The following is a 14,870-nucleotide window of genomic DNA, read 5'->3' as shown; positions in this document are numbered from 1 at the left end:
ATTTTGGCCATCGAATGGGAAGATGAAAAGAAGCCGGTTGGGTGAATTGCAAAGGGGGACGACGTTCGATGTTTCCCCGTCTATAAATTCGATTCTCGTTAGAAGCGAGACGAAAGAGAAAAGCAAGGAGAAAGGGAAGAAGCGAACAGATTTATAACATCCAGAATCCCCAGACGCAACCGTCTTATGAAACTATTTTTAGGCGTTTTTAGGGCCTCTCGAATTTAGGCCAGGTTTCTCAGAAATCGGAGAAACGAACGTGCGACAATGATAACGATACACCCACGCTGATGACCGCGTTCGATCTACCTGTCATTAAAACCCTTTTACGTTCAATTAAATCAAATTCAATACCTATATGTTATCTTCGACAAATTTTTTATAAAAATTCAGGAGATTGATTTGAAGAATGATTTTATCTATGATAAGTAGGAGGATCGTCAGGTGATAAATGATCACGATGAAATTCCCAGTCGAAGCTCGCGGTTCGCATGATAGCTAGCAAAGGCAGATTCGATCTAGCAATTTTGCGATGTCAAGCTGTTAACCTAAGAGCATTCCACGTGTGAACATCTGTTGCCAATCTGTTCGATGTCGACGGTACGTCACGGGTTAATACGAAGCCGTCCATCGTACAGTAAATCAATTTATTTGAAAGAAATTAGTCTAATATACAGCAGATGCATTTCACTATCTAAGGATCGCGATCGCGTGTGTTCATCTTGTTGTCGGGGTCGTTGCTCTTTCATTGAATTTTTATCATACCTTATAAGAGTTATGTACATCGTTGCTTGTGAAAAAAAGAAATTAATTTCAAAGAATAATTGATTTATTTAATTTCTAATTAATTTATCCAATTATCGACGCAATAAACTGTCCCCTTTTAACGGTAAAATGCGTCTTCGATTCGCGTGGGTACACCTGTTGCGAGTCCAAGTTACATCATTTTCTTTCCGATATCGAAAAACGATATCCCAAGATTGATGGATCATCGCGCGCACCTGTTCTGTGGTTTCGCTCCAATTTCTAACTATCAATTGACATCTAATGCATTACTTTACTGCGCGTTTGTAACCGCAATTCGGTTGATCAGAAGCAACTAGCGTGGGAAATCGTGGTAATGCTTTCTAGAACGATTTATTGCGCGATAATGTTTGCAGGGTATCCGTTTACAATCGCGATTCTTAAACAAATGCAAATATGAATTTATAGATAAACGACGATGCATCGGTTGATTAGACCGTCGTTATTTCACAACGATTTTAATCCTTGGCACGAAGAAATAAGATCAAATTGCGTCACCAGGGTTCAGTGAACTTGGGGAGATAATGAAATTCGCAAAATCATCAATTATAATTCCATCGGCGTTAACGTGACGCGATAACAATGCTTATGTACAAGCAAATAGGTCAATCCTTGCGATGAACCGACGATTTCTGACCTAGACAATGTATCAAGAATATTCTGCATCACCGACGCAAAATTAGATTACTTCAAGCGAAGTCAATAACAAACTGTGCATGACACAATTGTTGCCATTCATAATTATGGCAATGGTACGTATCCTCTATGCATGTACGCCGTTGCAAGCGTGCAACGAATTCGAGGAAAAGAATCTGACGAGCCTTGGTGTAACTAGCGAGAAAAATAAAATGATAATACGATATTATTGGTAGCCTATTGATGGCGAACAATTGATTGGGTCATCATGACGTTTTCGGCTTCTTATGCGCAACTACGCGTCCGATTCTATCATGTATCATCCAGTGTGATAAACAAATTCCTCGCTCGTTCAGGCGATTTACGTTTAATTGAAACCACGTAACTTTCAGCGTAATTGTTGCATCAAAATACCTAGCGATGAGAAAAAAAAAAGAAGACGACCAGTTACGAGTGGAATACGATGGAGTATAAATAGAACGGTTAGGCATGAATGGAAATCAAATTCTCAATTGAATACTGACGTCTTATGGTTTTTAATAGATCGAGCAGGAAGTATTTGTATTTCTTAAACTTTTCAAATTCTAATTAAAATAAAATTATTATTCGTTTCATTGGCATTGGTCAGACGAGTATGCGTCGAAAATCGAACGGAATAATAATGGAAATGCATGGTCAGCGGAATGGACTGTACATTTAAAATGAGCTACAAGTATATCAGTAAACTTTGAACGCAGGTTACATCAGCCACACGACAGGCTTGGTTTCCAATAAAGCGGAGTCCGTTCATAGAGCGCCTAGTTTCGCTAATTGCACGGTTCAGAAAGACCGGATACTTGCTAGTCCGTCGCCGACAAACACCGGAGCTGTTTGGCTTCGAAACTCGGATACTCAGTTTTTCAGGCTCTCGGCCAACCGACTGGTTCATCGTTCTCCGTTTCACAGCCAATAATTTAGCTGCTGCATTACCTGGACGTCTGTGCTTCCTTGATTCAGCAGAAATCATTGTAATTGCTTGTAATTGCGTTACATTCATCTTTCGCCCTTGTCTGTATAATTTAGAGGAGAATTAGGTAGGGGCCAAGGTGGACATGTCCATCATAATCAAAGAAGCTAATTTAATTAATCAATTACGGGTCTAGTAGGCCAAGTCTGATATCGCGGATAGGAAAAAGCGTGAATGATCAAATATTTTTAGTAAATGCCACGAATCCTTGATCGAATAAGGGTTAAAATTGCAGGAGTTATTGCAAATGCGAGGGAAAAAGGGGGCTCGAAGAACAGGAACAAGGGAAGGAAACCGGATTACCGTCATCGAACGACTTCCTTCCATCGGCCAGAACCATCGCGTTCACCAATGTGTCCTTTGCCGTGTGCCGCCACACGGTGTGAGTTCTCATCTTATCCCCGGGGTTGTTTCGTCTGTCCGTGAAATTTATGAGTATCGGCGGGCGAGAAGACGGGATAAGTGTGTCCATCGCGCGGGTTAGGCTAAATCGGTTACGCTGAATCAACAAACCAGAAGAGAGAGGTTCCGAGAGCAGCGTCGCGACGCGCGTACGGGGACGCGTCTAGACGCACAAATCGCCTGGCAGCCAGACCAGATTGTCGCAAGACCACCCCGCTACTTTCGCCTGTTATCATTCAATCGTTCGAATTATCACCTCTTGTTCAAAGACCTTGCAACGTGTTAAGGTGAGTAACGAGGGAGCTCGCGTTTACGTTACCGAACCTACCACCTGCTAAAATCGTCCACGGACCCCCCTTAACGATCGTTCCTTTAACACGTTCAATAAATTGAAAATTAAAATTGGTGCACGCTCTTTTGTATATTGGATACGTCTACAATTCCCATTAAATCCATACGAACATGGCAATCAATCTCAGCCAGATTCATTTATGAAAGCGCTAATTATCACAATCCAGGACTAAATAATATAAATCAACGCTAATGGGCCTATTATAATGAAATGACACATTCTCATTCAGACTTATCGTACAAAGAAACAAAGCTTTATCCCCCTACGGTATTATATCAATGAAATAGAATGAACAGAGACTTCGATATCGCAGAAGCAGTACAGTGAAGCAAAGTATCAATACGTAATCAAAATTTCTTTTAATTACTTTCAATTTATAATACATTTGAGACGAGGATCATTAGCGACCCCCCACGCGATCGAAAAGGCGAATGATCAAGGAACAAGACAACCGAGGAGGAGAATGATAAAATAAAAGGAGAATAAATAAATGAATAAGGTGTTGCGACAATCAAACTGGCGCCGCGGCGCGGCGTGTACGACACGTAGAAGAAAAAGTGAACACGCAGGCACGATCGTATTATTATTTTCAGAGGCTGTGTCGTTTATAAAAAAAGACCAGCAACAACCGAAGGAAAGGAGAATCTTATGGCGCCGCAACAACTCACGTCGACAGCTTTAGGATTGGCGGATGCGTGAAAAGGTGTCGGCTCGCTTGCCGATATCTTCTCGACGACGTCGTTGTCGTCGTGCTCGTTCTCGTCGTCCGACTTGTCTTTGCTTTCCTTCGTCTTGAGTCACTTAGGCGCCGGCGTCTTCGTCTGGCTAGGTAAATATGCGTAAATTCAACCACGATACATTGCGGATCCGCCGTTTCGTCGTTTAATATGTTGCCGCCGCGTGTGTACACCTACGCGCGCGTCCGCATGCATGCGAACACGGTGTAACATCTTATACCACCCCACAATGCTACCCACCTTAGTTTAAATGTCTTACCTACAGCCTCTGTCATTCTTCCAAATGTTTTCAAATAAATTTACAATTTTTTAAAAAATATAAAGAAGGATGGAACCGTGGCTTTCTGAAAAACAATCCAGACTTAACTGGTGCGATTTAAATAATTTTGCCCTAAGTGTTCCCGGGGTTTTCTTTCGCGACAACTTCCCCCATTTCCCCGAGGATCAAGTAGTCGATCGTGAAGCTTAATGATAATTATTGTTTTGGCACGAGTCACGAGAAGCGAGGAAGACAAACAGAGGAGAGTCGAGATGCAAAGGGGAGCTTTTAACTGGAGCTAGCGCCAAAATAGCGTTGGCCCATACCTGAAAAACGAGATGCCCTCTCCTTTTCGAGTTTCCTCGTCAACGATAGGGTATCTCCGCGATGAAAAATATTTATATTTTCTCGAGAAGATCCTATAAAATGCAGGGGTCGTTTATCCGCTCCACGATATTCGTGCTCGAAGATTTATGTTATCTCGTTCGGTAAGTGTCCACGTCAGCGGATGCATCTACGACTATTCGTCTAGGAAAATAATTGGCAGATCAAGACTCTCCTAACGTCTTGGATTTAACATCCCATAAAACAACGAAACTACCCTGCCATTCGGAACAGACGCGATCATCTATTAAAATCCTGACGTTGGTCCCAGGAAACAAGCTTATGATTCTCGTAAAATCTGTATAGTAGATCAGCAAAGCACTCGTGAAGGAAAATAAATCACTTTTCAGATGACCGAGGTATCGTGGGGATTGCCTGGAGCGGCACTTACATTAAAATTAAAGAAAAATTATTCATTTAAATTCAAATCCTCCTTATCCTTCGCATGATGGTACCTAGGTCTTTTTAGACCCGAAGAAATGATGACTCATGGTCTATATAACATAGAAGAGATCCATTTGAAAATCCTTTGTACCCCGAACACCCTTGGTTACCCTGTCTCCGACGTTTCGAGAATCAGCGTCTCGACGCGTTTCGTGTTAGGCGTCGTTACACAACCTCGTAACGACGGTAGGCATAAAATCAGTCCCGCCTTTGCCAGCTTCTCTGTCTACCGCGAATAGATTCATCAGACAGCAGACATGACGGCTCTACGGAGCCGATGTCCGACGGATCGGTGGCAAACGTCGCGAAATAAGACGCTGTCGAACGCCAAGAATCACGAGACGCACCTGTGCGGCGACCCGACGTCCCATCACGGACGCAAATAAACGGCGTCGCGCCGTCTGCCGCTCAGCCGACTCTTTACTCGACCGAATGGCCAAAGGCGACCCGACCATCCTCCTTTTCTCCTTTGCACCGCAGTCCATGAAATTGCTACCACGACAGCCAGTAATTAGTATAGCTGCTGATTACGCAATCGGTACAAATACGATCTTAAAAACGTTGCATTTATTTTCCACGAAAACCAGCCATTTAAACGCCTCTAAAGACCATTAATAACAATACGTGTTGTTAATGCTGACAGATATTTAGTCAGAAACTGTATTCTCCTCGTACGTGCAACGTTTCTTAATACATTTATAATAATTTCGAGCTGGCTTTTGATGATGTTTGATCAACGAAAAATTTGATAATAATTGATAATAACGCTTAATTATGACAACACATTAGTGGATGCAACTGATGACACAACTTATGCGTCTTGTAAATGCACCTGCACTTAAGTGTTTTATGACTTTTGACCGGTAGCGTATGCATCATTATCCCCGAAGGGATTAAATTGATCAGACGAGGGTTACGTCGAATTCATTGACACAAATCTTTGTTTGAGCATAGAGAACGATGCGCGTCAGTCAATCTTTTCACTCGTGTTATCCGCGTGCCTCTTTATCGGCAATTTATCAAGCTAAGCGGTGCGCTTTTTCAAGAACATGGCACACGCACTGTTCCGACGTTTAATTAATGTCCGCGTGTCGAAATTAATCACTTGTTATCTAACAGATACGAAACATCTTGTGCGTAGTTCTTCATCCGACTTCTACCCCCATGCCTTTTTTTTTTTTTCGTGGAAGTCGTGTGCGTCATTCCGACACGACTGGTTACGATCACCCAAACCGTTCGGAAAATTTTCAAAGCCTACGCTTTTCTTTGAAAAGAGAAAAAAAAAGGTCGAACGTGTAAAATATGAGCGATAACCCGGATATTAGCCTCTGAAAAACGAGATCGTGAAGGGCTCACGCGGTTAGCTTCCCGGAAATGATAAAAGAAGGGGCAAAATGTTTTTTTCCTTTGTTTCCTTCATAGGAATATGTGACTTTTATTCGTGATACGTTCTTGCAACGTTTAAAAAAGTTAACGAGCGAATAAAAGTTACATAAATTTTCTAATAATTGTCAAAGATTCGAAGGTGCTGCTACAACCCCCATGATCTGAAGAGCAATTAATCATTCGAGATAAAATTTTATTACACATTTTCATACTCATTATCTACGATTCGTCCGTTATCTTTAGAGGCGAATCGTTGTAATTGCTGTTAGCAATTTAAAAGAAATTACGACCAGATTGCATGATCAAGTGTAATTTCGGAATGACGTTAAGATATTTCTTCCCTTGACCTAACCGACCGTCGGGTAAACTGTTGAACATGTCTCTTTAATCATTCACAGATCACTGTTCTTTTCGAGGAATTCCTCTGATCTTCGTGGATGATGCTGACGTCATTAGGGACCTACGATAAGCCAACGGACGAAACGAACCTTGGAATTCCTAGTAGTCGAGACCAGTACGTGATCACTGTCATGAAGTCATTTTTTGGTGAACCAGACCCTTCGTGTACACGTGTTTCATGCATTAATCGTAATAATTTACATTTTTTCCCTATAGGATTATTCATTAAAACTCTAGCAAATAATTGGAAGTGAAATATTGCAATTAATATTAATACTAATCGTTCCCAATTAATAATTACTAATAGTAACGTTAATTTCGCGGTCGTGAATTTAAAGGATCAACGAAAGCGAAACTTTCCACGAGTCATCGTCATTAGGAAATTGAAATAATGAAGAGTGATTCGTGAAAGAGGACAGGCCGCGATACAGGAAAGAACTAGAGCGTTCGGGACCACACAAGTTTAATAGATCGTACGCACAGTGATCACACGTAACTCCTTCAGTACAATTATATCTAATTCAAGCCATAAAAATTCCAAAAAGAATCGCACGGCCCGATTACGTGACCGCTCGTATAAACTCGTCTGATTTGCTTCTTGGAAATCGCTAGTACCTCTCGTATTGTCCGGCTGCAAAATCGAAACGACACACGCGTACTGGTTCGTGTTATGGTGTTACAATCAGCAAATGATTATAGGCGCCACGAGGCATCCCAAGGAATTTTTCAAGATATTACAAAATATGTTTGCAAACATTTGATTAAAGTTTCTGTTTTCCACCGAGGATGGAATAACAAACGTTTTTAACCCTTCAACAGCGCAGTCTGGGTCAATCGAGAGCAAAACAACATGTACTAGCACAATTTTTAAATAAAAAAATTTCCTATATTGGAAGAATAATTTTTAGAGAAACAGTGTAAAATTTAGAAAATTAAAATAACATTGAATTCAAATTGGGCCTCTCTTCGTAGTCCGCCATCCGAGGGTTAATTAACTAAATAAATATAAATGGTTATGGGTTGCGACTGACCCTCCACCAGTGTTAGATTAATAAATTTATAAGAGGAGAAAAATATTCCGAGGAGATTCGAAGGTTTTGGGGTGCAAAAAACGAGAGAATGCTATTAATTAACTTAAAGACGATGACGTGACGTTATTCGAGCCATCAAGAATTTCGGCGTTCGTCCCCGGCCCTCCTCGTGTGTCTTATTACGGTGTACCATGGAAAGTTTTGCGGTTCGAAGCGAACACATGGAATCCAAAATACGAGCACGTAACTATTCAGCCGAATTAGCAACCGGCACGTTCTTACATGGTAATATTACCAAGGTCGGCTAAATCGATTACGAATCAAATATAAATCATTACCACGCGAATCGACAACCTTCGTCGATATTTCGATTCCGAAATCCAATTGGTTCGCGGCCACTGAATGGCCATGTTTGAAATCACAAGATTCGCTTCGTTTGCAAAGGGGTAGGAAAAGCGGAATCCGCTCCGAACCGGAATACCGCGAAGGTTATCAAATCCGTATCGTTTAGAATCACCAAACAGCAATCTACGCTTTAGTGAAAACACGTAATCAGCCTTGCGATCACGAAATTCGATATGCCGGTGGTACTCGAAGCGCAGTTTCTTCGCGCGTAAAAATATGCGCTCACGAATTTCGCGGCTTCTTACGTTTCAGCCAGCCGAATGATGCAACTCGCGTTGACACAGAGTTGAAAGAGAACAGTGATAAAAAGAATGATAGAGAGGTACATTTGTACGAAAGAAAAACATACGGTGAAGCGTACACTTCGCGTTTTATCGCGAAACCCGCGATTTACCCTAGCGGATGTGCTCCTAATAAATCAACAATCTCCTATTGTGTAGAAGACGGGCGAATAAAATGAAAATTCATGAAAAGAATAAAGTTCTAATTCCATAAACGATAGGAAAATAAGAAGCCTTCTTCTGGTATTATCATCGTCACCCTGAGATTTTTCTTCAAGGCAAACTATGGCACTATACCCTCTCTATCAATAAGTAGCCTTTCGCCCTTGGTAGCGAAAGGGTTAAGACAAAAATGTGTTCAATTTGAATTCTTTGCCTAATTATCCACCCCTATTCTAAATAATCCTTCATACTTAAACTTTCGCGTATCTCTTTCCCTCTGCCGATGCGAAATCGACGGGTCAAGTCAATGAGACTCGATAAATCGTGTCCTCCACATATGAGGCGACCATCAGACGTCACGTTGAAAGCAGTGTGCCATTGGCCGAGATGCTGACGGGCCCCCGTCAAGCCCCTGCCTGCATTCTGACTCACGTGCGTTTATCTGTCGTCGAATTAAAATACCCGTGGGCGAGCCTGTAAACAACGTCATCGATCGGTCCGTTTCGATCTCTGCTGATCTATGGACCGACTCGTGCGATCGATCCGGCTTCGATAATGCCACGAAATCGGTCGACCGGTCCGAGTTTCAACGAAACTATCGAAACTGATGCTCGATTCTTTATTTATTACGCTATGCGCCAAAACTGGAGCGTTTCGATGATTATTTTTCTGATCGAATGAAACATAATAGGTTCAACTTTCTGCCGAGGAAGGCGCGCCGCTTAAATTACCATTTCGGCAAGATGATTCTCGTGTCACAACTTCTCGTTTCTCTAAATTATTCCATTTAACGAATCAACGCGATACGGTTAACAAACACGCAGATGCTCTTACCAACGTCATGATTTTTCAAGCTTGCAATCAATGCTTAGTTATAAATGATTTATCGAAACTTGCGATGGAAAGTGAAACGTATCATTGCCTTTACGTAGGAATCAATCCCGATATATATAAATATTGCAATATTCAGTAAACAAATCAACAACATTACAGACATAATTATTCGACCGCAAGTTTTTTACTGTATAATTGTCACGAAAGTTTTGACGCAGAAATCTGTGTCTACTCGATAACAAAATGAAAAACAAGATCGAATGAAAAATTACATCCGTGGTATACGAGTAACCTCGTTCTCGAACGAATAAATTCTATTTCTTTCAGATGAAAATAACGAACAGGATTATTTAGAGAAATTGGAAAAATTGGAAATTTGACAAAAACTTTCGATGGTACTTAACGAATTCGTTTCGATGAATTATCATCTGGATCGTTGCATAATTGCCCATTGAAAGGGTTAAATTCTACATGTCGTACGGTTCGATTTTACCCCCTATCGGCGACGTTCGAACGCGATCGGCCGACGAATCGATACCGAGAAGAAACGCAGATGTCAGAGGATAGTTAAGTTGATTATTATTAATACTGTTGTTCTTATTATTGCAACTTCTCCCTTCTCGAAAGCGCTGGTTATATTATCATCTCGTTCACTCCCTGGTCGTTTCTTCTTCTTTCTTACGACGATTCCCCTCGACGTCCCCACCCGTTCTCGACCAGCTAGTAGCTCAGCCTATATAAACTCCCGGCATCTCGAAAGTCTCCTCATTCTATACGAGGCAGTCAGTCTATGTATAAAGTCGGAAGAGCATCGCGGAAAATCACACGCACACCTATCACTTTTCCAGACACGCGTTGAATATCGTTCGAATCGGCGAACATCGTCTAGAGTCTAACAGAGGATCGCCAGGAGGACCGAACAGTTCCTCTCGACGGAACCACCACCATCCTTGCAGTCTCAGTTCTGGTTTGACTCGGTGCGCGGGTCTATCTCGCCTCGAGGGTTCATCCTACACGTTCGCCTTTGAAAATCGTCCCGCCTGACTCGAAGAGACTAGGAGAGATCGATCGATCGATTGGGGATCAATTGGAAGTTCTGACTTGGAAAACCGAAGAAATAAACGGCAAGATGAAACTGATACTATTAGTGACTTTGTTAGCTGTCCTCTACACCGTGGACCACTCCAACAGCGCGGCGGTAAAATCAGAGGTAAGAGATCCTGATTACGTCCTCAGATCACGCGTTAAGGGAAATCTTTATACCCGAGATGTACGAGAACCCTTTGCTGATGAGAACATCTTGGAGATAATTCAGAAAATAAATTCTAATAATTGCATGTAAACCGTGAAATCCAGTAGTTATAAAGAAAATAGATCCAAAAATTCTAGCATGAAAATGTAAAGAAGCTTAGAGATTGTTTAACCCATTCATATGGGAAATGCACATTTTCCTACCGGTCGGCATTAATCAGTGAACAAGTTCGCTGACAATAATTAATTGGAAATTTGTTCATCATAGAGTTAGGTATTGTTCGAATAAAATTTGATCTGAAAAATCTTTGATTTACTTCCCTAGATATATTTTGTTCAAGTACCATTTTACCAAATTGGTAAAATTGCAAACGAATTTGCCTTACAAAGTTTAAAAATTGAACGAAATAATAAAGGATTACATAAATTTTCAAATAATTGTATTGATATTCGTTAAAAATTTGAGGTGCACTAGCTTCTGTAATTTATAGAAGACAAACAATTGGGCAACGATGATTTGCGACTATTAATTAGGTCAAGCGAAGCATCTGCAATTACTAGCAAATTTGCAAATACCCGGAGTGATAATGATTAAAATTAGTCATACTTGAGATTGCTAGACTATCAATGAAACCATTGATAACTTTCAAATGGAGAAGATCATTAACTCTTCTGCGTTAGGCATATTTAATATACACAAAATATTGTTACTATAGCTTAAAAAGCTACCAAATTAAAAAATTGCACAAAAATCTCTTCAGCTGCTGATATAATTATTTTGTAGTTGATTATAAAATTTTTTTTGAAATAGCGACTGTTAATGTAAAAAAATGATTTAAATATTCTAATATTGTACGCGATATAATTGCAATTGTGAAATTATATATGTATATATAAACGTAATTTCATGCATAATGATAACGCGATTCGTTCAAGAATCAAACTCCAACGTTCTTTTTCGAAATGCAAAATCGATAGTAATGACCTTAACTCAGTCAACCATTTCGTACGTAACGTCTTCTGACGTATTTATACACAGCTGAAAGCAGATAGATGATCGCGATAGTGGACGATTTTTGAAAAACAAGTGAGACATCAATGTTAAATAATATTGTCGTAGAACGTTTTCTCGGTGTATCGTAAACAACACTTTAGCCTTACAACAAGCCTTTCGGAAAAGTGATCCTTTAATTGTAAAATTTCTTTTACGATAACATAATTAAAAAGCAAAAGATCGTAAATAAATTAACAGCAGGAATTTTGGATGGAATGTTTTTTAGGAATTTGCCGAACAATTGCGTCGTATCGTTCACGATAGTTCAAGAACTCAAAGAGCTACCGAAAGCGGTAACGAACCTGAACGAAATTGTTATGATGCACCTTGTGCATGGAGCGAGTACAATCCCGTCACTCGTCGAGACAAATTATATACGCCAAACACGTGAGTTAAAATACAATTATGTACAAAAGTATCGTTAAAAATAATTATATGTATGAAAAATTAATTACTGATCATTTTATCGATCGTCGGTCACAAGCGATAGATAACGTTAGAAAATGGCGGGAATAATAGCACGACGGTAAACGAGGCAAAAATCACGAATATCGCATGTGTGCGTGTTTCAGATGCAAATGTCCCGACAGCACTTACAAATGCGTACGCACCGGTGAAAACGTAGCAATGAGTGCGTATGTATTTCACTGTCGTCAAAACACGACATCGGAAGATATCGAATGGACCGACGACATGGACTACCTCAGTTAAGACGTGTCCAGAAGATTGTCAAAACATGCGAACATACCTGATTTAAGCACCTCCAGCAGCCATGGTCATGGGTATTACCGCCATCCTCGTGTCACCGAAGCGATTCTCCCCTTGTCTTCTCATCCGGGATTATTTTAGCATCACAAACAAGCAACGCGTGGACACTCATTTTACGTTACCTACACAACAGAACAGGTCACGTGGTTTTATCTTATTTATGCGCTTTTCGACGATCAAACACAATTAACTTTGAAGTTTCGCGATCCTACTAACATGGCGCGTGCGCAACTGATGTCTACCGCGTAAATTTGATCGAATGCCGGATCGATATATTCAAATATGGCCGCTATTCAACTATCGAACTTTTATCGAATCTGAACCCACGCCTAAGAAATAATTTGTTTCTTCAATTATTATTCATAATGATATAACAATGAATCGGCATTCAATCAATGATATTTAATGATTATTAATGATTTGTTGGTATTAATATACTAACAATGTGAAAATTTAAGTGAAATTGATTGGATCATGGCGAGCTCACCGTTGAATGCACGCGCAACATGTTTTAGACAGATTATTATTATAAAAAGTAGTTGTCTCGAGTATATTTTTATTCAAAAGCTCGTCCGAATGTATTATTTACAGTTTTCGTATAGTTTTAACAAGAAAATTTGATAAAGATTAGTAATCTTACCAAGTTACCCTGGACGACTCTTCAAACGATGTGACCCGGACGAAGGGACTCACGCAACTAAGCACGTAGTCCGTGTTTCTATGGTTACGAATACTTCCCGCGAACGGCGCGATTTTCAAATGCGTTCAAAACTAAATTCGCATGGTAATTTGCTGTCGTTCGAAAATAGATAAGTTTAATCGCAATTTTACTTGAAATTACTCGTAGAGAAAATTCATCATATGTTAATTACCAGCGGCAACTAACACGTATTAATGTTTTACAATTTATAATGATAAGTTTTATTAGATTTTCTTGGTTATTTGAAAATAAGTTATAATTCATAAAATTTTAGTAAATACAGCAATCTTTTCAAGACCTGATTTTAATTCTATTTTAACGATTAGTATCAATCGTTTTCTTTGAATTAACTGCATCAAATTACTGTTTGATGAATAATTTGAAGATAAATAAAATCAGGTCTAAAGATTATAATTAATATAAAGCTTCTGATAAGATATTCAAAATTCGTATTTGTAAATCTGTTCCCCAAGCTATTAACGCTTTTGATACTTATTTAGACAAGAAATGTGCGAATTGACATTTTAAATTTAAGAAAATCCACAAACCTCGTGTCCTTTTCTGTTTATTAGAAATTTAGTACGATTGTGTAAATTTTATTTCATGGTTATCGTTGAAATGTTTATTTTTGATTCCATCTATTAAAAAAAAAAAAAGAGTATAACCATGAATCATTAAAACTATCTTATCTTTTTCAAATACGAATCGAGGATAGATTGTCAAAATCATTGACAAATGAACTTCGACACTCGATTCGAACACACATTGATTTCTATTCGAATTTTAAAGTTTCTTTAAAGAATGTGAACTTTTGTCGAAGTTCATCGGTGACTAACAATAATTTCTTAAGTTAACATACACCTTAGAAGTACTCAAAGGTGGTGTAAAAGTAGCAAGGATAGTTATTACAGTATTTCAATAAGGCACAATCCACAATTTTGTACTTAACGGGGAAAATTGTTTCAAACTTTTTTGTATATCATAATCGACTATTTATAACGTGCTAAAAACAATAAATGTAAACATAATATCATTCATTCATTACGAAACATCATACTCAATTATTATTTTTTTTATTCAAAAACCAAAGAGGTTTTTGCTTCAATATTTCTCCATTGAACATTGTACGCTTTTTAAACAAAATTATACCATTTTCTAATTATCTTTCAAAAGAAAGATATGATAAAATAAAAAGGTAACTTTTGTTAGCAAAAATTATAATATTTCAATTTTCTACTCTGGACAGGATTTAAAAAAAATAACAATTAAACTATTTTCACCAAATTATAGTCCTTGAAAGCGTACAATATCTAAGAAAATATTTGAAATGTTTTTAGCAAGCATGTAGAAAATAGTACAGGCAATGTATTCGTATACAGTATTTCATTTAGTAATATTTAATACACAGAAAGGGTAAATTATCTGTAATTGTACAATGGTTACGAATGTTATCATTTTTAATAAAAATAAGTAATGTTGTAGGAAATATGCTGGATTTGATACTTCTTTTCCCCTCTATTTCCTTTCTTCCTCCTTAAATACCACTTACCTCCAATATAATCAAATATATTATCT

At 38.9% G+C, this 14,870-nt stretch overlaps 1 protein-coding gene across 1 annotated transcript; it reads left to right on the top strand.

Moving 5' to 3' along the window:
- Positions 1 to 10,276: 10,276 nt before the first annotated feature.
- On the top strand, positions 10,277 to 14,781 carry LOC114872571. The gene is made up of 3 exons (XM_029179885.2): positions 10,277 to 10,732; positions 12,054 to 12,214; positions 12,400 to 14,781. Exons 1-3 carry the CDS (start codon positions 10,652 to 10,654, stop codon positions 12,536 to 12,538), a joined length of 381 nt encoding a protein of 126 aa, XP_029035718.1. The 5' UTR covers positions 10,277 to 10,651; the 3' UTR covers positions 12,539 to 14,781.
- The last annotated feature ends 89 nt before the right edge of the window (positions 14,782 to 14,870 follow it).

Source organism: Osmia bicornis, chromosome 14 (assembly GCF_907164935.1).
Source record: "Osmia bicornis bicornis chromosome 14, iOsmBic2.1, whole genome shotgun sequence".
NCBI lineage: Eukaryota > Metazoa > Arthropoda > Insecta > Hymenoptera > Megachilidae > Osmia > Osmia bicornis.
The sequence above is the reverse complement of the archived record's forward strand: the minus strand, read 5'-3'. Positions and strand labels throughout refer to the sequence as shown.